Raw genomic sequence first — 22,735 nt, 5'->3', positions numbered from 1 at the left:
GCCCTAATCAACTCATGCTTATTCCTTAAGCCTCCGTTTAAACGTCATTTCCTAAACGTCATTTCCTCAGGAATATCTTTCCTAAGGTTCCTAATCAAGTTTAGTCCTCCTATACTCCCCTAATCTGAATCTACCCATCATTTGAATATTTATGTAAATGCTTATTTATTATAGGTCTCCCCCTCTAGACTGCCAATCCTCTGTTTAAAACCCTCAATTAGCTTCCCACTGTAACCAGAAAATATACAGAAAAAAACAAAACTGTGAAGGTCCTGACCATGACCTCCACAGTCCTATGTGATCTGGCCCTTGCAATCGGGACCTCTTTCTGTTCCTTGAACAGGTCAAACCTGTTTCCCACCTTAGAATTTTTGTCCTGTGTTCTCCCCTGTCTGGAATATTCTGTCCCTAGAAACTAATGTGGCTTTATCTTCCATCATCTAGGTCTCAGCTCAAATGTTCTCGTAAGTGTGGCCTTCCTTGACCATTCAGTCTACAGACCCTTCCACATCACTTTAACAAAACAGGTTTTGTGGGGTTTTTTTTCCATAGTCCTTTTCAATATCTAAAATAACCCTTTTTCATTTGTTTACATTTGTGCCTTATATCACTCCCTCCACAGAAAGTATATACCACAAAAATAAGAATCTCAATCATCCTGTTGGCCACTTTATCTCCCAGCACCCCGAATAGTGCTTGGCACCTAGCAGGTGCTTAATAAATATTTCTTGAATGAAAGAAATTTACACATTTTACTCAGGAGTTTTATACCTACCTGCCCCTAGGTATTTTACAAGCAAATCTGACAATCACATAACTAGTTTGGGAAAATATTTCCAGCAACTCAAGAGTAGTATATTAATCACAAAATTACAGTTAGAAGTATGAAGTTCTACCAATACACTAATTAAAAAGAACCCAAAATGAGTAAGTGCTAAAATATCACAATGACCAAATTTGGAGATTGCTGATTTTGTTAAAACCAACAAACAGTCTTGTTCTTACTGTAAAGAAAGCATTAGTTTCTTAAAAATGAAGCAAACAAGGGCCCTTGGGTGGCTCACTTGGTTAAGCGTCCAACTCTTGATTTCAGCTCAGGTCATCTCATGATTCGTGAGATCAAGGCCCACATTGGGGTCTGCACTGACAACACAGAGCCTGCTTGAGATTCTCATTCTCTGTCTGTCTGTCTCTCCCTCTCCCTCCCTCCCTCTCTCCCTCTCCTCTCTCTGACCCTTCCCCACTCGTTGCGTTCTGCTTCTCTGTCAAAATAAACATTAAAAAATAAAGAAAAACAAACCACTTGTTTTTAACAAGTTATTAACTTGAAATTTCACCTAGATTGGTTGACTACAGTTACCATGTAGCCAATTTTCTTTTATTAGCATGGATAAAGATAGGTACCTCAGATATACAGGCAGCAGGTGTCTACGTTTTTGTCACCATTTCTAGGCTACAGACTTCTAAAGTGAAGTGCAGCAAACATGTTTCAAAAGCATGATGGAGCACAATGACACGGTTCACTAAGTTTACTCCCCCACCATGATTTCTCTACCATTTTTGTACTAACTACAGACACAGTACTTCATTCATCAAACACTGATATAAGCAACTAAATATAAGAATTGTACATTTCATCAGACTACCTGTAAACATTAACATTCAGTGATTACCTACAACTGGAAATCTTTTTAAATTTAGCATTGCTCTAAGATTTTAAATTGAAGTTAAATGCTAGGCAGAGAATAGTGATTTTATTTCTTTTTCAATGCCAAAAAATGACTGAAGTAGACTTTGACCATCCAATAAATTTTCCTGATTCACTGTTTCAAGTCAGTTCTCCCCCACTCTACCGCCTAATGCATCTTTCAAGGTCAAAGCTGAAAGATACCTACAGCAGATCAACTGTTCCTCAGCTATTTCCCCATACTTAACACTAAGTATACTTAACCTATTTGCCACAAGGCCTACAAAAAGACACTTGTCTAAGTGAAAAAAAGATCAGTGGTTGGTAGGGGTTGGGGGGGAGGAGACACGACCAGGTGGAGCACAAGGATTTTGACAGCAGTTAAACTGTTCTCCCTGATGCTACAGAGACAGACGCAAGGCATCATACATTTGTCAAAACCCACAGAATATACAACCCCATAAATGAAGCCTAATGAAAACTGTGGACTTTGGGGAATAATGATGTGTCAGTGAAGATTCATCAGTTGTAACAAAGGTGCCACTCTGGTGTGGAGCAGGGCAGCTGTTGGTGTGTGGGGACAGGGGGTACATGTGCACTCTGTATTTTCCACTCAATTTTGCTATGAATTGCTCTAAAAAAAGAAGTCTATATAAAAAAAAAGACATTTGTCTTTTTTTTTTTTTTAATTTTTTTTTTTTTTCAACGTTTTTTATTTATTTTTGGGACAGAGAGAGACAGAGCATGAACGGGGGAGGGGCAGAGAGAGAGGGAGACACAGAATCTGAAACAGGCTCCAGGCTCCGAGCCATCAGCCCAGAGCCTGACGCGGGGCTGGAACTCACGGACCGCGAGATCGTGACCTGGCTGAAGTCGGACGCTTAACCGACTGCGCCACCCAGGCGCCCCGACATTTGTCTTTTTGATTGCTCTTTAAACACACTGATCTTAAATCTGCCAAATTCATACAGTCAGTATACATTCCAACAGCAAAATTTACACTTCAGAACTGACCTAGATCCGTCTGCAAACTTCAGGCATAATTACACACTAAGGCAATATAAAGATGCTAGAAATCTGCATTACAATAAAATGTTACTAACGTTAGATTATTTCAGCCCAAAATTAAATTTGTAGAGAGAGAACCAAGTAAGGAGTAATTCACTTCTCAAAAGCAATGAAAGTATAGTTATTCAAAAGCAATGAAAGTATAAGTTATTCACATTCCAACTAAAAACTTGAAACACATTCTTATGGAAAGTAGCCTGGATTCAGTCTACTCAGTCTATTTACAAAAATTAGCAGTTTGACAAAAGCAATGTTTTGGTGTCTGGCACCTGCCCTCAACATTTACACCGTATAACCACGTGAAAACAGTATCTAAGTATTCAGAAGTTTATTCTAGCACGTATTTTTTAAAGCCTTAAAGAGTTCATACCACGGCAAACCTATTTGTAGGAATTTGTTGTAAGAAAATAAAGATGCTAGGGGCGTCTGGGTGGCTCAGTTAAGCGTCCAACTTTTGATTTAGGCTCAGGGCATGATCTCACGGTTTGTGGGTTTGAGCCCCGCATCAGGCTCTGTGCTGATAGCTCAGTGCCTGGAGCCTGCTTCGGATTCTGTGTCTTCTTCTCTCTCTGCTCCACCCCTGCTTGCGCTCTGTCTCTCAAAAATGAATAAAGGTTTAGAAAAAAAAAAAAAAAAAAGAGTACAAAACGATACAACCACTTTGAAAAACTTTTTGGTAATACCGTACAGAAAGTTAAACATTTTTTCCCCCAAAAAATCTCTATGCCCAATGTGGGGCTTGTACTCACGACCTCAAGATCAAGAGTCGCGTGTTCCACTGACTGAGCCAGCCAGGAGCCCCAGTTAAACATATTTACCATACAACCATCAATCACACCCCTAGGTACTTAAAAGAGAAATTAAAACATTATGACAAAAAAACCTGAAAATGAATGTTCATAGTAGCTTTATTCATAATGACCATAAACTGGAAACAACCCAAATATCCATTTACCAGAGAATGCATAAATTGTGTTAAATCCATACAATGGACTATTACTTAGAAAGGAAAAGAAATGGGGGCGCCTGGGTGGCTCAGTTAAGTGTCTGACTTTGACTCAGGTCATGGTCTTGCGGTTCATGGGTTCGAGCCCCGTGTTGGGTGCTGTCCTGACAGCTCAGAGCCTGGAGCCTGCTTCTGATTCTGTATCTCCCTCTCTCTCTGTCCCTCCCCTGCTCACGCTCTGTCTCTGTCTCTCAAAGGTGAATAAATGTTTAAAAAAAAAAAAGAAAGAAAAGAAAAAAAGGAAAAGAAATGAATTACTGAAATACACAATAACACTTATAAATCTAAAAAGCTATATACTAAGTAAAGGGAGCCACACACAAAATGCCATACTGTCTGAGTCTACATACATGAAATTCTAGAAAAAGTAAAACTACAGTAACAGAAAGCAGATCACTAGCTACCAAGAGCTGACGGTAGGGGAAGAGAAACTGACTACTGCTACAAACTGAATGTGGGTCCCCCAAATTCATATGTTGAAGCCCTAATCCCCAATGTGATGGTATTTGGACGTGGGGCCTGTTGGGGGGGGGGGTAATAAGATCCCGGGGGTAGAGCCCTCATGTACGGGATTAGTAAGAGACTTGAGAGAGAGAACCTCTTTCTCCACCTGTGAGGACACACAAGACAGCCATCTGCAAACCAGAAAAGAGGACTGAAACCAAATTTGCTGGCACCTTGATCTTGGGCTTCCCAGCCTTCATAACTGAAAAATAAATGTCTGCTTAAGCTGCCCAGTCTATGCTAATTTGTTATAGCATCCCAAGTTAAGACAACTATAATGGGGTACAAGGGAACATTTTCAGATGATGGAAATGTTCTGTATCATGATTGTGGTGGCAGTGATGGTGGTTACAAAACTATGCATTCATCGAAACTCATCAAAAGGTACTCAAAACTCAGTGAATTTTATGTAAATAATTTCAGTAGGGCAGATTTTGAAAAAAAATCACATGCAGCCTATTCCCCTTAGCACTTTCATTTATTAAATGAGAGGATAAAGCAATACAACCAACTTATTAATCATTTTCCAGAACAAAAATACTCTAATTAGTATTGTCCCCATCAAGGAATATTGCCCATGAAGGTTATACTCCAATGTGATGAAAAATTAGAGCTGTCCAGGGGTGCCTGGGTGGCTCAGTCGGTTAAGCAGCCGACTTCCACTCAGGTCATGATCTCATGGTTTGTGAGTTCGAGCCCCAGGTCAGGCTCTGTGCCAACAGCTCAGAGCCTGGAGACTACTTCGGATTCTGTGTCTCCCTCTCTCTCTGCCCCTGCCCCATTGGTTCTCTGTCTCTCCCTCTCTCTCAAAAATAAATAAATGTTAAAAAAAAAATTTTAATAAAAAATAAAAAAAAATTAGAGCTGTCCAATAATTCTGACATTGCTCAAATTCAATTTAAAATTTTTTCTCTTGACCTGAATTCGGGAGCTGGAAAATATAATTTTGATTGTCTCCAATGGTGAAAAACATACTCCTCTATAAATGAATTCCTGTGAATCCACTACCTCATCATGCCAAAATATTTTGGTTAGAAAACAAAAAGGTATATGGGTATTGAGGAGGGCACCTTTTGGGATGAGCACTGGGTGTTGTATGGAAACCAATTTGACAATAAACTTCATATATTGAAAGAAAAATAAAATAAAATTCAAAATAAAAAAAAAAGAAAACAAAAAGGTATTAGGAAATTACTAATAGTTATTTTCTTAAAGAACTCAAGACAGCTGTTCATACTGGGGAGGAAGGAAGGGCTTTTTTTTTTTTTAATCCTACAAGTATTTTAAGCATCAACAGATTATACATATGCTTTCTAGAATACATGTCTAGAAGATACATGAGGACATTCAAGTTCTAGTACCTATGGCTAAAAATTAGCCTCACTACCTAACATTTCATCTAATATATCACTCACAGGGGTTTTAGAGATTAGGCAGCCAAATTCACTCATTTTACAGGTAAGGAAAACACAGGACTAGACTTCTGTTTGCAGGGAGAACTGGGCCAGGTCTTATTAGTGTTTTTCCTCTCCAGCAGGGCTTCTCAAACTTTAACATGCATATGAATCACTTCAGGATCTTGTTAAAATGCAAATTCTGATTCAGTAAATCTGGAGTGGAGCCTGAAACTGCATATTTCTAACTCCAAAGTGATACCAATACTGCTGGTCTCAGAACCTAATGAAATACCAAGGATCACTGTATTTTACAGGTGTTAATATGTAAACTAATTTTATTTTGTAGTTTCTACCTATGTTAAAGTTTTCACAGAAGGAGATAAATTTTCAAGCCAAACTATAATCCTGTATTCTTCCTGGGAGACTGCTATTATTCTGATGTAACTAACCTCCAGCCTAGCCACTGAGGGTTCGAGAAACAGGGAAATAAGGCAGTGAACGTAGATATCCCTACTTTAAAAATACAAGTGCAGAAAATGTTTTAATATGCTGACATGATATATAGCTGGGGTTGAAAATTATTGGTCTGCAGCCATCATCAGTCACCTGGGTGAGCTATTTATTTATTTATTTTATTTTTTAGAAATTTATTGTCAAATTGGTTTCCATACAACACCCAGTGCTCATCCCAAAAGGTGCCCTCCTCAATACCCATCACCCACCCCCCCTCCCTTCCACCCCCCATCAGCCCTCAGTTTGTTCTCAGTTTTTAAGAGTCTCTTAAAGCTTGGGTGAGCTTTTTAAAACAGTGCTGGGCTTCCCTCCCTCTCCCCCAGACAGAGGCAGCCCAGAATAAGATTACTGACACAAACTTGGACTTCATTAATATAGTTTTTTTTTTTTAATGTTTATTTATTTTTGAGAGATACAGAGACGGAGCGTGAGCAGGAAAGGGGCAGATAGAAAGGGAGACAGAATCCGGAACAGGCTCCACGCTCTGAGCTGTCAGCACAGAGCCCGATGCGGGGTTTGAACCCACAAACCGGAAGATCATGACCTGAGCCGAAGTTGGACACTTAGCCAACTGAGCCACCCAGGCGCCCCTAATATAGTTTTTTTGAAAAAGAGAAGCAGCTATTAACCAGTCAGGTCCTACAAGAAAACGTTTTAACTATTTGCTCCTGTAAAATAGCGTTATTAAGAACTCACAAAGTTATTAAACTTCTGTCATGTAAAATGGGAACCAGAATGCAAATTGCAAAAATAAAAACTTCAAAGATTCCAGAAGATCTATTAACAATTTCAGGTATCAGATACTTTCCCACACCAGCTCTGCCTGTTTTGCTAATCATTTTGCTAAAAATGCTTTTAAAGTGTATCTAATGTAATTCATCTCCTTCCTTAATTACTGTCAAATCAGGAGAGAAACAAAAGTTGTTTTCTTAGAAGATTCACATATTATTTTTCACTTGAAAACTACTGTTTCCACAGTAACCAGTACTGATGTCACAGAATTTTTGTTGTTCCCATTTAAAGAATACTGAGGCATAAAAATGTTTTTATGAACTCATCTAGATTAAGAAAAATGTAAAACAGACTACAAACATATAAATGTGAGGTTTTTTTCCCAAAGCTTATAACCAAATATTAAGCACTTAAATATAAGTGTATTTTGAGATCAGAAAAACACTTTTCAACTGAAGTTAATTTAAATTAGATATTTTAAATGAGGCTGCAGTTTATTAAGTCAATCTTGTTAGCTAGTTAAGACATGCTAGAATAAATAATGGCTCAGGGGACTCTAAGCAACAACGTAGAAATTCAGAAAAATTCTGTTTAGGTTCTGCAACCTAAAGTCCTAAGGTTTTTCTCAATTTTCTTCCAAAATTAAGTCTTGTGGAAAATCTCACCCAAGACACCCCCAACGGTCTCACATCTGTTCTTATGTACTTTTTTTTTTGGGGGGGGGGGGATATACACTTTTGTTCTGTGGTCTCAGTTGTTAAAGAATTAGAGTACGAAATACTGAAAAAAATGTTTACCGAAGTTATTTATATGCTAGAGGAATTCTTACACATATGCACAGGAAGAGAAAAACAAGGTTTATTGTTCACTGAAGTACTGTTTGAAATTGCAAAAAAAAAATTTTGAAACAATCTAAATATTCATAGATAAATAAACCATGAAATAGAAAACTGAAGTTAATAAGATTTAAGTGTGTATACATGGATAAACTTCAAAACCAATGTCAAATAAAAAAACAAATCAAACCACAAGTACATACTTTAAGCCACTTACTAAAAATTTTTAAATACAGCACAGTATTGTATATTGTTTATTTTAAAAAATACATATATGTTATAGGACTATTAAAAAAACAGGAAACATGTATACCGACTTCAAGATAAGTGTGTGTCTGTGGAGGGAAGGAAGAAACGAAGGAAGGCTGCTTAACAGACCAAGCCACCCAGGTGCCCCAAGCATCAAACTCTAGATCTCAGCTCAGGTCATGATCTCAGGGCCCCACATAGAGCTCTATGCTGACAGCACGGAGCCTGCTTGGTAATTCTCTTTCTGCCCCTACTCCATTCATGCTCTTTCTCTCTCTCAAAATAAATAAACTTAAAAAAGATTTTTGTTTAAATAAAAATAAATAAAACTAAAAATGGGGGCACTTGGGTGGGTCAGTTAGGTGTCTGACTTCCGCTCAGGTCATGACCTCACAGCTCGTGGGTTCAAGCCCCGCATCAGGCTCTGTGCCGACAGCTCAGAGCCTGGAGCCTGCTCTAGATTCTGTGTCTCCCTCTTTCTCTGCCTCTCCTCCGCTCACGCTCTCTCTCAAAAATAAATTTAAAAACATTTTTAAAAACGATTCAAAACAATTAGGGCATATACAATGCATTAGATCTATGCAATGAGCACTTGGACATCTTTAATATTTTTTCTATAATTTTTAAAAACTTTATTTATTTGAAAGAGAGAAAGACAGCAAGTGGGGGGAAAGGGGCAGAGGGAGAATCTCAAGCAGGCTCCAGGCTTAGCACAGATCCCATGATGCTGGGATCATGACCTAAGCAGAAATCAAGAGTTGGACACACAACCAACTGAGCCACCCAGGCACCCGTCTATCATTTTTGTAAGTTTGAAATAGGTTATAACTGTTTTCAATGAAGTATTTTGAGTTACTTCAGAATTTACTTCCACAGAAAAAGGAACTTATACTTATCGAATGACTCTATGACTTTAGGCCAGGAACTGTGACAGGAATCCTCTCAACAACCCTGAGACTTAGCAATTATCCCCATTTCAGAGAGATGAAATGTGGACAAAGAAGTTGGGGCTTGGGGGCTTTTTTTTTTTTTTTTTTTTTTTTTTTGAGTAGGCTCCACGCTGGGAAGTTATTTATATGCTAGAGGAATACTTACACATGTGCACAGGAAGAGAAAAACAAGGTTTCTCGTTCACTGAAGTACTGTTTGAAATTGCAAAAAAAAAAAAAATGTTTTTGAAGCAATCTAAATATTCATAGATAAATAAACGATGAAATAGAAAAAACTGAAATTAACGAATACGATGTAAGTGTGTATACACAGATAAACTTCAAACCCAAAATGTCAAATGAACTCACGACCCTGAGATCAAGACCTGAGCTGAGATCAAGAGTTGGACAACTGAGCCACCGAGGTGGCCCCTGGACAAAGAAGTTTTTTAAAAAGAAATTCAAGATTCTACAGGTAAAAAGTAATATGCACTGAGACTTCTATTTAGGTCTTTAATTAAGCCCATGCTGTTTCCTCTATACCAAATTGCCTTTCAATGTTACAGGATAATGTTTATAAAAATCATTGTTTCCAGTGATGTATAGTCATAGAAAGGACACTGAAAAACAGCCCATATTTTTAAATAATGTTTATCACTTAAAACAAATCCTTGATATCAGTTCATCTGTTCTCATGAGTAAAAAATGACAAGTACAGATTATGTGTGGGCTTAAAGGGTTTGATTTTGTTTGGCAGAGGTGGACTTATATATATCTAATATTTGAAAGAAATTTCTAGATCCTTAAAGTTCCAGATTAAACTGGAGTTCTGGACAAAAATAATAAGAGTAACCAAAATAATCAAAACTACAGAAAAACAAGTCTCCCTTGACAGATCAACAGGGGAAAACACTGCTACAGTACAGTCAGTCCGTCCATAATTTAATTATAGCTGGGTCTGAGTTATACTGCCAATATTTAATTAGCCAAAGCTACACCATAAAACAATGAGTCCCATGTACACTGAAGCTTAAGAACCACCTGGGTGGTTTCCTTGGAATACACTCTTGGATCTCACCTCCAGAGTTGATTAAGCTGATCAGGAGCAGGGTCCAGAAATCTACATTTGTTACTAGCACCCCCACTAACAACCACCAAGGTAATTCTAATGCAGGGGGTTAAAGGATTAGAAGTGGGAGTGCATTAAGTCTTTACTCCTTCAACAAATATTCACTGAACACCTACAATATGGTTCTAAGAATTGTAAGATTCACTAGTGAACAAAATTAAAAAAAAAAAAATCCTGCCCTTAGTTTATTACATCCTAAAGATGAAGAAATAGAAAACAAATACATGACATCAGCTGGTGTCAAGTACTACCAAGAAAAATAAAGCAAGTTAAGGGAAATGGAAACAGGGGTTGCTACTTCGTACAAGAGTGGCCAGGCAATGCTTCCCTAATGAGGAAACATTTATTAGAGCAAAGAACTGAAAGAAGTAGATATCTGAGAAAAGAAGTAAAAACATTATTAATAACTTCCCCACTCTATGAAATAATTTATTGTACAAATTAAGTATTTTAGGTGTACCTTTTACTGGAGAACAGAGGAAAATACTTAAGAGTGTCTACTCTGGATTCATAAGTACATAATATCTGTTTAATCCTCAAAATCACTTTGTTGGGTAAGCTAGGAGTTTCCTTGTTTGTATAAAGGAGGACACTGAGGCTCACATTAAGCAATTTGCAAGGACACGTATTTCCTAAGTAATCAAATCTGGATACACACTCAGGTCTTCGTCAAATTCATCATCTTGCAACTATGCCAAATGAGCATGTTTGTTGAATAAACACAGAGCTGAATACTTACGTGCTCAAGATTTCTAGAAAGCTGAAAAAAAAGTTACCAAAAATGTAGTTTGTTTAAAAAAAGAAAAACGGAAGAAGGGTTTACTTCTCATCTTTATTAACAAATCTTGGCATATAGCTATTTTTCCCTTTTCCCAAAAGTTTCCTTGTCAAAATTTAATCATTTATACAGTCAGCAAATCATTTATACCATCCCCCAACATTTGGGAAACAATTTTTTTTCTTCATAAGCTTTCTAGAAGGGCAAGTTTTAAATTGCAGATTTTTAAAAGATGAGATGCAGGGTGACCTGGGTGGCTGAGTTGGTTAAGCATCCGACTCCATTTTGACCCAGGTCATGATCTCCTGGTTCATGAGTTCAAGCACTGCATTGGGTTCCACACTGATGGTGCAGAGCCTGCTTGTGATTCTCTCTCCCTCTTTCCCTCTGTCTCTGCCCCTTCAGCACTCTCCTCTCTCTCTCTCTCAAAATAAATAAACTTTAAAAAAAATTTTTTTAGGGGTGCCTGGGTGGCTCAGTAGGTTGGGCGGCCGACTTCGGCTCGGGTCATGATCTTGCGGTCCGTGAGTTCAAGCCCCGCGTCGTGCTCTGTGCTGACAGCTCAGAGCCTGGAGCCTGTTTCAGATTCTGTGTCTCCCTCTCTCTTACCCTCCCCCGTTCATGCTCTGTCTCAAAAATAAATAAACATTAAAAAAAATTTTTTTTTCTTAAAATTTTTTTAAATGAGATGCAATAAAACTATTTGCCAATTTTCAGTAAGACATGCATATACAGTTACATGTAAATAAATGTGTAATTCATTGTTTCTTATGGTACACAGTGTGTCATGAATAAGTGAGAAAGGTCCCCCACTCTACCCACTTCAAGCTAGTAGTAATTAGAGAGCAAGGCATTATACTCGATACTTGAGAAATACAATTTGCTGATAATGGTCCTCACTCTCAAGGCTCCGACAAAATAAGTGCAAAAGAACAGTATAAAGAAAGAGCCATGTTCGATTATTTAAACTAGTGTATCAATGAAGACATCCTGGAGAAGGTTGCATCTCTCTGAGCCCTGAAAAGCAGATTAAGGCTAACCTTAAAAGTTTAGGGTAAGAATACTGGGCATTATCCTGAGAGCCATGGAAAATTTGGAAGGAGAGGAGTGATAGGATCAAAGCTGTGTTGCAGAGATAAACCAAAAGTGATGAGTGAGTAAGAAGTATAATGAGAACCTAAAAAAACAGGGAAATCAGATATTAAGCAACTAGAAGAGCCAGAGTACAAGGTGAGAAGCCCGAAGTCAGAAGGTGACAGTAAAAATAGAAAGCAATGAATGCAAGAGCCAGCCAGTTCTTCAACATCCTTCTCTGAACTAGGCAACTGATAACACTAAATTATTCCATATTTTTATAAGGAGCATATTCTTTTCTTATAAGTCTTTAAAAAACTATGGTGCACTAAATTTCCATTTCCAAAAGTAATTTTGAAACAGTTACTCTAAGGTTTTCTAACAGGGATCAGGAATCCATCAAGACCAGAGTAGGTTTCCTTAACTCAGGCAAACAGTTTAATCTGGTCCCAAAATTAACTCAGTAGTAAGTTAAAAGATATTAAATCCATAGAAAAGCGACTGAAATTTGGGATAACCAGTTGGCAAAGGAGTCATTAAAATACATACACAGGGACCCAAGCTTAAATTTAGAATAAGGTTTTTATGACAAATCTCAAATAGGTATCTGCCAAGACTCTGGAAATAAGATGCTACATTCCATTTTGTCACAACTCTCTACCTCACATGGCTCATTATAGGAGCAGTTAAAAAAAAAAACCAAAAAACAAACAAAAAACAAAAACAAAAGTATACACTCAAATCCCAAACTCGGCTCAATACAGGCAAAATTCCTACTACGAGAACAGCTGTAAAAAGAAAGGAATAGTGCCAAAACAGACAAACATCCTTCTAAGTAGATAAATGTGGCTAATTTGAAAAAACAAAAGGAATAAGAAAGTCAGAGGTTCTCAATATATTCTCCTTTCATCCTTTCTCTAGTTTGGCAACTTTTAGAGTACATGCAGAGTTTCTTGTGGTAGATAAATACACATGGCTCAAAAACAGGGATAGCAGGGTGGGGCACCTGGGTGGCTCAGTGGGTTAAGCATCTGACTCTTGATTTTGGACCAGAATCTCACAGTTCAGGAGATCGAGTCCCACGTTGGGATCTCTGCTGTCAGCACAGAGCCTGCTTGGGATTCTCTCTCTCTCTCTCTCTCTCTCCCTCTCTCTCTTTCTCTCTCTCTCTCTCGCTCTCTCTGCCTCTCCCCAGTTCATGTTCTCTTGTGCACTCTCAAAAAATAAACAAAAATAAATAATTTTTAAAAACAGGGGTAAGGGAAACATATCTCCATAGTTTTTAAGAAGTCACATTTGGGGCTATTCAGACAGTTTTTCCAGGAACTATACAGTTAGTTAATTCTTTGCTCAACTTGGCTATAAAAACAGCCCACATTCTCTCTTTTTTAATGTTTATTTATTTTTGAGAGAGACAGAGTGCAAGCAGGGGAGGGGCAGAGAGAGAGGGAGACACAGAATCTGAAGCAGGCCCCAGGCTCTGAGCTGTCAGCACAGAGCCCAGTGCAGGGCTTGAACTCATGAACTGTGAGATCATGACCTGAGCCAAAGCCAGACACTTAGCCAACGGAGCCACCCAGGTGCCCCATATTCTTTTTTTATTACACATGCTCGGACACCATTTGATCTTTCAGCCACCACTATCTAATTGCTTTTAAATACTTTTTAAACATCCCTTTTAGAAAAATTCTTAGAAATAGACAAGTGCTTAAACTATTTTGTAAAAAAAAAAAAAAAAACTTACCAAATACTGGCTATCTTCAAACAAGTAGGATATCCTACACTCGGCCTCCTAGGACCCACTCATTCCTCAAGGCCTGACAAAGCCCACCCTCACACACAGGGGTTCCTACTTCTGAAATTATAAACTTAATGATAAACTTTACTCACAAATATGCATAAGGTCTATCTGATCTCCCAACTACATGAAAGCTTGGAACAGGGATCTGTTCTACACTTTTCCACACCGGTACTCATTACACACAACTGAAAAGCCCTTTCAAAAGGTAGGTGTTCAATATGTCAACTGATAGCATCAAGGGAAAAAAAGCTAGTTCTTTGTCTAAAAATGGTCTTCTATCAGCCTGCCCTACTCCCCCTCTTTTCTCCCAAAAGAAAACAAGTCCCAGCCCTTTCAGGCTCTCTTCATCCTGAAGGGGTGATAACTTTCTTTGTATGGTCAATACATGCCAAGTGCTTTTAAGACATTATCTTTTAATCTAAAAACTTCCAAAGTAGGTTTTTTTAGTTAAGGAAGTTGAAGCTTGGTGGTGGGACAATATGAACGCAGCTCCTAAGCTAGGAACTTCTATCACACTATGGGCACCAAAGCAGATGCACATACTCTGTCATTAATGAGTCAGGAACAAACAATATCTCAGGAAGAATTCAAAACAGTTTAAAAAAAAAAAAAAAAAGAGAGAGAGGAAGAGAGAGAAAGAAAAGAAAACCCTCTAGCATACCTAAAGATTCAGAAGAGACGAGCCTCAGTAAATTGAAAAGTTGCCGATTTATTTAAGAAAAGCACTCATATGGAGCCATTTTAACCTTTTTTTTTTAAAAAAAAAAAACACTATTCGCCAACCCCCTCCCCCACAAAATTAAAAAGCAAATATGAAAAAGAATTTCTTATACACAACAGGACTTTTACAAAATAGTAACACTGAGATGGTCCAAGATTATAAAAATGCAATTAATAAAAAGTTCTGAGTTCATACTCAGTTACCATATTAAAATTTCAAGATCAACTGTAATCAAATGCAAATGCAACAGTAAGGTCCTCATTTTTACCTATGTGTTGGCATTCATTTTTAAATAACAACATCCACGTGTGAACAGAAGTATTTGTAAACAAGTACAAACCTAACCCAAATGAACACAGAATATATGGGAACAACCTTTCCAAATGATTTGCTGATGTGTCTTCAATCTTGAAAACGTATAGGTAGTTTGACCCACCTACTTTTAAAACCATATCCTAAAGGTCAAAATTTATCTACAAAGATGTTTTGCCAGCATTGTTCACAAAAAAAATCCCCATTTTTAATGCCACTTTAAAAATCATGTTGTAAAGATTATTTAATCACACAAGGAAATACAATATGGAATGAAAAAGTGAATTACAGGGGCACCTGGGTGGCTCAGTCGGTTAAGCGTCCAACTTCGGCTCAGGTCATGATCTCACAGCTCATGGGTTCGAGCCCTGCTTCAGGCTCTGTGCTGACAGCTCAGAACCTGGAGCCTGCTTCAGATTCTGTGTCTCCCTCTCTCTCTGCCCCTCCCCCGCTCGTACTCTGCCTCTCTCTCTCTCTCTCTCAAAAGTAAATAAAACATTAAAAAAATATTTTTTTAAAGAAAAAGCAAATTACAAAATTACAGTAAGATCCCAATTTAGGAAAAATTAAATTATGCATTCAAAAAGGATATATACTAAAAGATGTACACTAAAATGTTAGCAGTACTTACTGATGTAGAAATGTTGGGGTTCAGGGCCAACGGCCAACAAAGAATCTTAAGACCTCTTCGGTGCAAAAAGGTGGTTTTATTAAAGCATGGCACCGGCTCCATGGGCAGAAAGAGCTGCACTAGGGTTGTGATGGATGACTGATTACATACCTTCAGGTTGGGAGGGGGTTTAGGGACACTGCAAGTCTCTAAGGAATTTTGGAAACAAGGTTTCCAGGACCTTAAGGGGGCTAGCTACTGTTAGGAAAAGTTCATTTATTACTGTCTAATAAAACCTTAGTCACCAGATCCTTGAGATGTATATCAGTGGGCCATATACTTGGAGGATGATTGCTGACATGTATTTGGGGGGTAGAGATAAAAGAAGTTTCCTAAGGAGTTTTTATATGTTAAAGTAGACTTACAGAATCCTCTAGGACCCTAGAGATCGGGATGTTAAGCTAATATTGCCTTTTGCCCTTAGCAAAGTGTCATCATTGAGGCAGCTGAGTTCCTAGAGGAAGGTCACTACGCCTGTCTCAAAGACTTGTCAATGGGCTATAAGTAGCAAGGAAATTTAATTTTTTCTTTTGCCTTTGTTTCCCATATCACTTACCACTAGTTGATATTATTTTTATTTCTTCTTTTTTATTTTATTTGTATTTTCCAAAGTCTATAAAGATTTACTGCTTTTGAAATTTTACAAAAATTAAAACTTTTACAAGGTATAAATTATCCACGACTTGTATTAGATTAAAAGCTCTGACCAATCACAAGTTCAGCTGTAATTTAAATGCAGTACATTTCTATCTTAATATCTAATTGTAAGACATTTGGCATCAACAACATTGTTCAACCTTTCTGAGAACTTCTAGCCTACACTTCAGAATTTGATAAATACCCAAGGCCACAGCCATTCTCCTGCAATAAAAAGTCTCTCAACTCTAAACAAAATTTCCACAGTTCATATTGACACATCTATTTTTAAAATTAAAGGGCTGATGAAAAGAAAAGAGCAATTTCTGAAGATGTGATTAACAAAGGTCTTCAAAAAAAATCTCAGAAGAAGGGTGATTTCGTGTCAAAGTTTCTCTACAACTTACTTCAAAAAAATCAACTCCCTCCCATTCTGATAAAAGTGAATTTAATCCAACTTTTAATATCTCATAAACCCATTCATTCAAATATGAAAGAGTAGCTCATTTAGCATTCCAATTTCACCCCCTTTAAAAAGTTTCTTTATAGAAGGCTTTAAAGTTTCTAAAGTGCCTTCACAGACTATTTAACAATCAAAAAAAAAAAAAAAACAAAACCCAAAACACCTGTAAATTGGCTTAAGTTTGCTAGGGCAGATATTACCTCCCAGGAAGGAAAAAATGTTATTATAGAGCTAGCATTAAAACCTCCATTCTAAATTAAAGCCTCCATTCTAAATCCATTCTGATGATCGTAAGAAGTGTATAGAATTCAAAAGTAAGTCTTTGGTTAAAATAATATGTCCTAAGCACTATCCATGACTCTACTACAAATGATTATTACATGTAGGGGGAAAAAAGCTTTTATTGGGATTCACAATTTGTATAATCAAGTCAATTATTCTTGAGGCACTCTTGGGCATAACAGACCCATTAGATTCTACACATTTACTGTCTGAAAAGTCAATTCACTCCACTTGGAAACTGCCATGACCTTAACTAAGAAATTACTTCATACTGAATCCTATAATTGAAATAAACAATTTCAGGGGCACCTGGCTGGCTCTGTCGGTTGAGCCCCCGACTTCAGCTCAGGTCATGATCTCAACAGTTTGTGAGTTCGAGTCCCGCATCAGGCTCTGTGATGACAACTTAGCTCCTGGAGCCTGCTTTGAGTTCTGTGTCTCCCTCTCTCTCTGCCTCTCCCCTGCTCACACTGTCTCTACCTCTAAAAAATAAATAATCTTAAAAAAAATTAACAATTTCAGAAGACTGTTTTGCCATATGATTAACTGATTCTCTAAAGTGCAAATTTATTAAAATGAAGACGGCTGAGAAATATGCATGTATATTTTTATCTTATAAAAACTAACAAAGGTCTTTCAAGTCACCTATTGTGAAACTTAACTTTTAGTTCAGAGTCTCATCTTAAATAACTATACATTATAGTAATAACTACCATCAACAGAATGTTTGCCGGTGGGTTAAGCACATTTATCACATTTAATACTTGCAATATCCCTAATCATGAACACATTATCAGCATTTTACAGATAAAGTTAAAAATGTACCCACTACCCTTGCTCAAAATAAACCTTTGTCCACACTGCAGTGAAAAAAAATTAGAAGAGACTGACTGCAAATATACACATCTATATAACAGCATAGTCGAATTGGCACATTCTTACATGTACATTACTGTCTCTTAAACACAGACAGCTTTACAATTTACAGAACACTTGTACCTGTCATCTCATTTGTTCCCACAACAGCCCTATCATGGGATTATCATCACTGCTATATGTGCGGGGCTTCAAGGCTCAGAGAGTTTAAGTGATGTCACTCAGCTTTTGATTCCTCATTCTTTCCCAATGCACTATCTTGCTTCTCTGTAATTAAAGAAACATTACCCCCACAGAGTATTATGCAATAAAAAGATGAAATGTACTATAGATCCTTGATAAGCTCTTTCATAAGTTACATAGTTCACCAACAAGTTACTAGAGTTACTGGTTATTTTGATGCCAGTCACAGAAATATAATTTGTATGAATAATTTCTATTAAGATAGTACATTACCCAGGCATCCCCTAGATCCTACCTGTACTGGTCAGAAAACTAAACCCCAAATTAATCAAAATGTACACTATCTCCTTGGGAAAATAGAGAATGTATAAATAAGTCTTTCATGACTTAACACTTCCTTCTAATAGATATCATCTGCCCATAAAACCGCCTACCTACAGCCATTTATCCCACAGTAGATAGTGAGGGTGGCTACTTAAATACACATTTTACAAAAATCTACCTAAGTTTAGCAAATATATGTACACCTAAACAGAGAGATAGGATTACCAATGACTTGAAAACTCATTTGTAAAATAGTTATCTTGGCTTTGCACTTCTGAATATTTTGTACTTCTCAATGTACTTAATAAGCAAAGTTGTTCTACTTCGTGAATTCTACTTCTTTCTATGAATTCTTCTTTCTACCTTTTCCCTTTCTACTTTAAAATCTCCTACTCCACTTAGTGACTTGCTCTATCGTTACTCACTAACTGTCCCAATCCTTAAGCAACTGAAGTTAAAATTGTTGAAGGAAAAGGCACTTAAAATGGTTACTTTCTGTCCAGCTGTATATAAGTCCAATGTGTTAATTAATCTAGATGATGCAAAAAAGAATCTCCTGGTAGAGAAAAGACATGTACAAAATTGGTGAAAAAGGTTTTGGGGTTTTTTTGTTTGTTTGTTTGTTTGTTTGTTTTCAGTAGGGTGGGGGAAGGGCAAGCTGGATTTACAAGTCACAACTGCTTTTTGTCCTGCCTATCCTTCAGGCATCCCTAAGGCTCACTATGAAGATGACAGAAACAAACACAAAATCTTCGAGTTAGAAGTTGATCTGACACTGACATGAAAGCAAGCACTGATTTCATATGAATGTTGCAGAGGTGGTGGTGAGTGGAGAAAACAGTTCCCAGATTGTAAACGTTAACTGAAGATATTAACACAATTAAAAAAAAAATCAGTAAAGGAATGTATATAATATTGCTCTTGTGTTTTACAGTAAGAGTTGTTGCTCTCAGACTGCGTAAAACAAAATTTATTCATGTTTTGTGCATATTAAAAAAATCCTATTGTATCAATTGGTAAGCTATTAAATGCCTGTAAAACTAAAAAAAAAAAAAAATCATTAGTATGATTTCAGACATCATTCAACAGTTTTACCCTGGCATTTCTAATTATGCCTGTGATAATTTTCAAGGAAGAAAGACCCATACTCTCCTCCAAGTCTACAGGGGTAAGAGTGCCTCTGAGTAGTTTCTGTGACTGTAGACAAGTCAAAATCACTCCCTCCAATGGGATCTCTCAAAGGCAGATTTTAAGAAAGAAAAAAAAAAAAAAATCAAAGCAAGATGTTTAAAGCACTTTATAAAATATCAAGGATTATCCTATTGCCACCATATTTTCAGATTGGTGGAGTTTTTTCAACTACTCACTTTTAAAGCTATAGAGAAAGCCCTCAACCATTCTTCTGTAATAAAGGTGATAGGGAACAGTAAAGGATAGGAAGAAACTTAACATGGGTAATGAATTCATTGGGGGATCAAGTTCAGCAACTCAATACTCACATCTATCTTCCTTAAGTTAAATAATGCCCAAGAAAGTTAACATACCTGGATTTTAGAACCCTAAAATGGTTACACAGAATACCATTACATTTTTTTAAAGAAAAAAGGGGGTTTCCCTGTAGCCACCCCAGAGAAAACTTCTGTAAAGCAATAAATCACCGTTACAAAAAAGTTTGACTTCCACTCCCATTCTTTACATTTCTGTCTCTTAACTTTGAGAGCCTGCCAAAAGGCTTTGCTCACAATCATGTCAAACAAGTATTTGAAACGAGCATAAACAATTTTTTAATGCATCTTGCTAAAAAGTATCGCAATTTAAAAAAATTTTTTCTTTAATGTTTATTCATTTTTGAGAGACACAGTGCGAGCGGGAGAGGGGCAGAGGGAGAAGGAGGAGACACAGAATCCGAAGCACGCTCCAGGCTCTGAGCTGTCAGCACAGAGCCCAACGCGGTGCTCGAACCCACGAACCGTGAGATCATGACCTGAACTGAAGTGGGACGCTTAACCCACTGAGCCACCCAGGCATCCCTCTCACAATATGTCTTGAACTCCAGCATGGAACGAGGTGACAGTTTTCCAGGTACTTTTAACAACTGTTTAATACTAGACAAGTGGAAAAAGCACAATTTTGGAAAAGGTCTAACAATTTCAAGAAAGTTACTTTCACTTGTGAATATTCAAAAATTTTATCCTAAAGTTAAAACATAGTGGCAAACTAAAATCGAATCCCAAATGGACACACTTGACTTAAGGCCAGAATCTCATTTTAACTCACAGTTTATTTTCCCTATAATAATTACCTCTTAACTGTAAGGCAGATCTTTCTTCACCAAATAAAGAATTTCCAGGAATTCTGAAACACCTTACTAAGGAGATTTAATCACATCCACAGATTCCTATCACCCCACAAAGCCATTAAAATACAAGAGTACATAAGTACTTTATAAAGATCGTACATTCCTAAAGAGAGTAAGCATTTCTCTTAAGAGACACAAAGCACCTTCGTAAGATTGAACTACTGGAGTGGCACCTGACTCACCCCAACTCAGTTCTTCAACTTTACTTATTCAGAAAGCAGAGGGAGACAAAGAGTTGCTTCTACAAAGTCAAAAATAGATGAGTCCCTTACTCATTCACAGCCTGTCTGCAAGGACTTTAAACACAAATCTTAAGAAGTTTTATTTGGATGTTAATGTAGTATTGAGAGACTTCAGAGCAAATTAGCAGGTTTTAGGCAGTCATTTGATAGGTATCGTTACCAAGTGAAGGGCTACCTCCAGAGTAGGGGGGAAAAAGCACACAAACACCTCTGAGTAGCAGACAGAACATTTAATAAATAGTGAGCCCTATTTATCAACTCTTAAGAATCACATCTCTTTCCAATGTACCACAAAATAAAAACAATGTTCATCACCATGACTAAGTCATAAAGTTTTGCTTCTCCTAATAAGGCAAGTACATAAAACACTCTGAAACAACATCTAAAACGGTCACCTTAAAAATATATATATATAAAGCACAAGAGCTTACACACACACACACACACACACACACACACACACACACACACACTACAGACCCCTAGGGTCCAAAAGATCTAAATTAATCAATCCATCAGCATTCCAAAACTAATTATTTGAGAATTCCAACTAGAAGAGATCTAAAGCAAAACCCCTCTTCTCTGGTTGTATTTTGGTTTTTCTATGTAAACAGTTCTGTCAAGTGCTTTCTTTGGCAGGCAATAATAAAATAAACTTTATTTCCTGTTCTTTATCCCGTATCAAAACTCTAAAGTTTATCGTCGCCTCTGACATATGGTCACCATGTCCAAGGGTTACTATGAATGATGAAATACATAGTTCACATAAACTTTTCTCTTGAAGTGTCTTCACGGATAACATCTTATCAAAATGTTTTACATCTCATCTCACTAAACCATTATCAGATTGTGGAAAGAGGAATCTGAAGAACACAAGTTCACGTTTAGTGTAGTTTATAAAATCTTCTCTATGCCCCGGCCATACTTCCCTAACCGTAAGCTTTTACTGTTTATAAGCATTTGAAAAACTTCATGCCTTTAAGTACTATCAAAATTCTCAATCAGGATTTCATGCGTTCGGTTCACACCACAGCAAAAGATCAAATGCTGAACTCCTAAAAATAGGGGTGTTAGGAGAGGGACACACAACACTCCGCTGCCAAAGCAAATGCGTCTTGGAGGGGGCAGGGGCGCTCCTGGTACACGTACAGTAGGAGCTCACATTCAGCAAAACCGGGGAGCGAAGGATCAGGTGACTTCACACCACAGACCTTTCAGTCTGATCGGGCCTCACTACCGTCTGGGTGACTAGTAAACGGCTCACCAGCCTAGTTTAACAACTAAATCTGGACTTGCATCCTAGCCACGCGCAACCGGCGGGAGTGGGTTCGGGGGCCGAGGAGCCCCGGAACGCGAGCCCCGGGGCACAGCCCTGGCCTGCGGACTGCGGTTCCCTCCTGGAAGGGTGTCTGGAGAGCTTTCCGACCTGGCAGCGAGGTGTCTGCTCCCCCCACGCGCTCCGCGTCCTCCTCCTCCGTGGAGCCCATAAAGCCCTAGCCACTCCGTCCTCCCTTTCTGAGACAGAGGGCAGCGAGTGCCCGCCGGCAGACAGATCGCCCTGCCGCGTCCGGGGCTCTCCAGCACCCAGCCGCTGCGCCGCCGACTTCCCCGCGCCCCCGGTCTGCGGCCCCGGCTCAAGGCCGCCCCCTCAGGTCGGGGCGGACGCGGCGGCAGCCACGCGGCGGGCGGGCAGGGGGCCGGGCCGCCCGGGCGCAGACGCGCGCGCCGCCCGCTCACCCGACAGCTGCGGGAGCCGCGGCCCGAGGGCCGCCCTTTCAGGCCGCGCGCCGCGGGAGCTCGGGGCGCGGCGGGGGTTAGGCCCCGCGGCCGCCAGACGCGACGGCGGGAAGAGAGCTGAGCCAGCCGCGGACGACGACCCCGCCGCCTGCGGCCGGTGCCCGCGGGTCCGAGCGGCCCGCGCCCTCTCCCCACCGGGACCCTGCGGCCTCCGCCCCGCCGGCGCG

General features: G+C 38.6%; 1 protein-coding gene across 4 annotated transcripts in view; it reads right to left on the bottom strand.

The window, feature by feature from the left end:
- Positions 1-22,735, bottom strand: part of ATL2 (atlastin GTPase 2) — a 56,966-nt gene that overhangs the window by 33,930 nt on the left and 301 nt on the right. The window contains exon 1 of one of the 4 annotated variants that reach the window (XM_042933218.1): positions 22,198-22,384. The exons of the other annotated variants lie outside the window; for them this stretch is intronic. Coding sequence (XP_042789152.1) covers positions 22,198-22,258 — 61 coding nt within the window. The 5' untranslated portion in view covers positions 22,259-22,384. Of the gene's footprint in view, positions 1-22,197; positions 22,385-22,735 lie in introns of those variants that run through there. 4 annotated transcript variants of the gene reach the window in all.

The sequence above is a fragment of the Panthera leo genome, chromosome A3 (genome assembly GCF_018350215.1).
Source record: "Panthera leo isolate Ple1 chromosome A3, P.leo_Ple1_pat1.1, whole genome shotgun sequence".
In the NCBI taxonomy this organism is placed as follows: domain Eukaryota; kingdom Metazoa; phylum Chordata; class Mammalia; order Carnivora; family Felidae; genus Panthera; species Panthera leo.
This window is presented reverse-complemented; position numbering and strand designations above follow the sequence as displayed.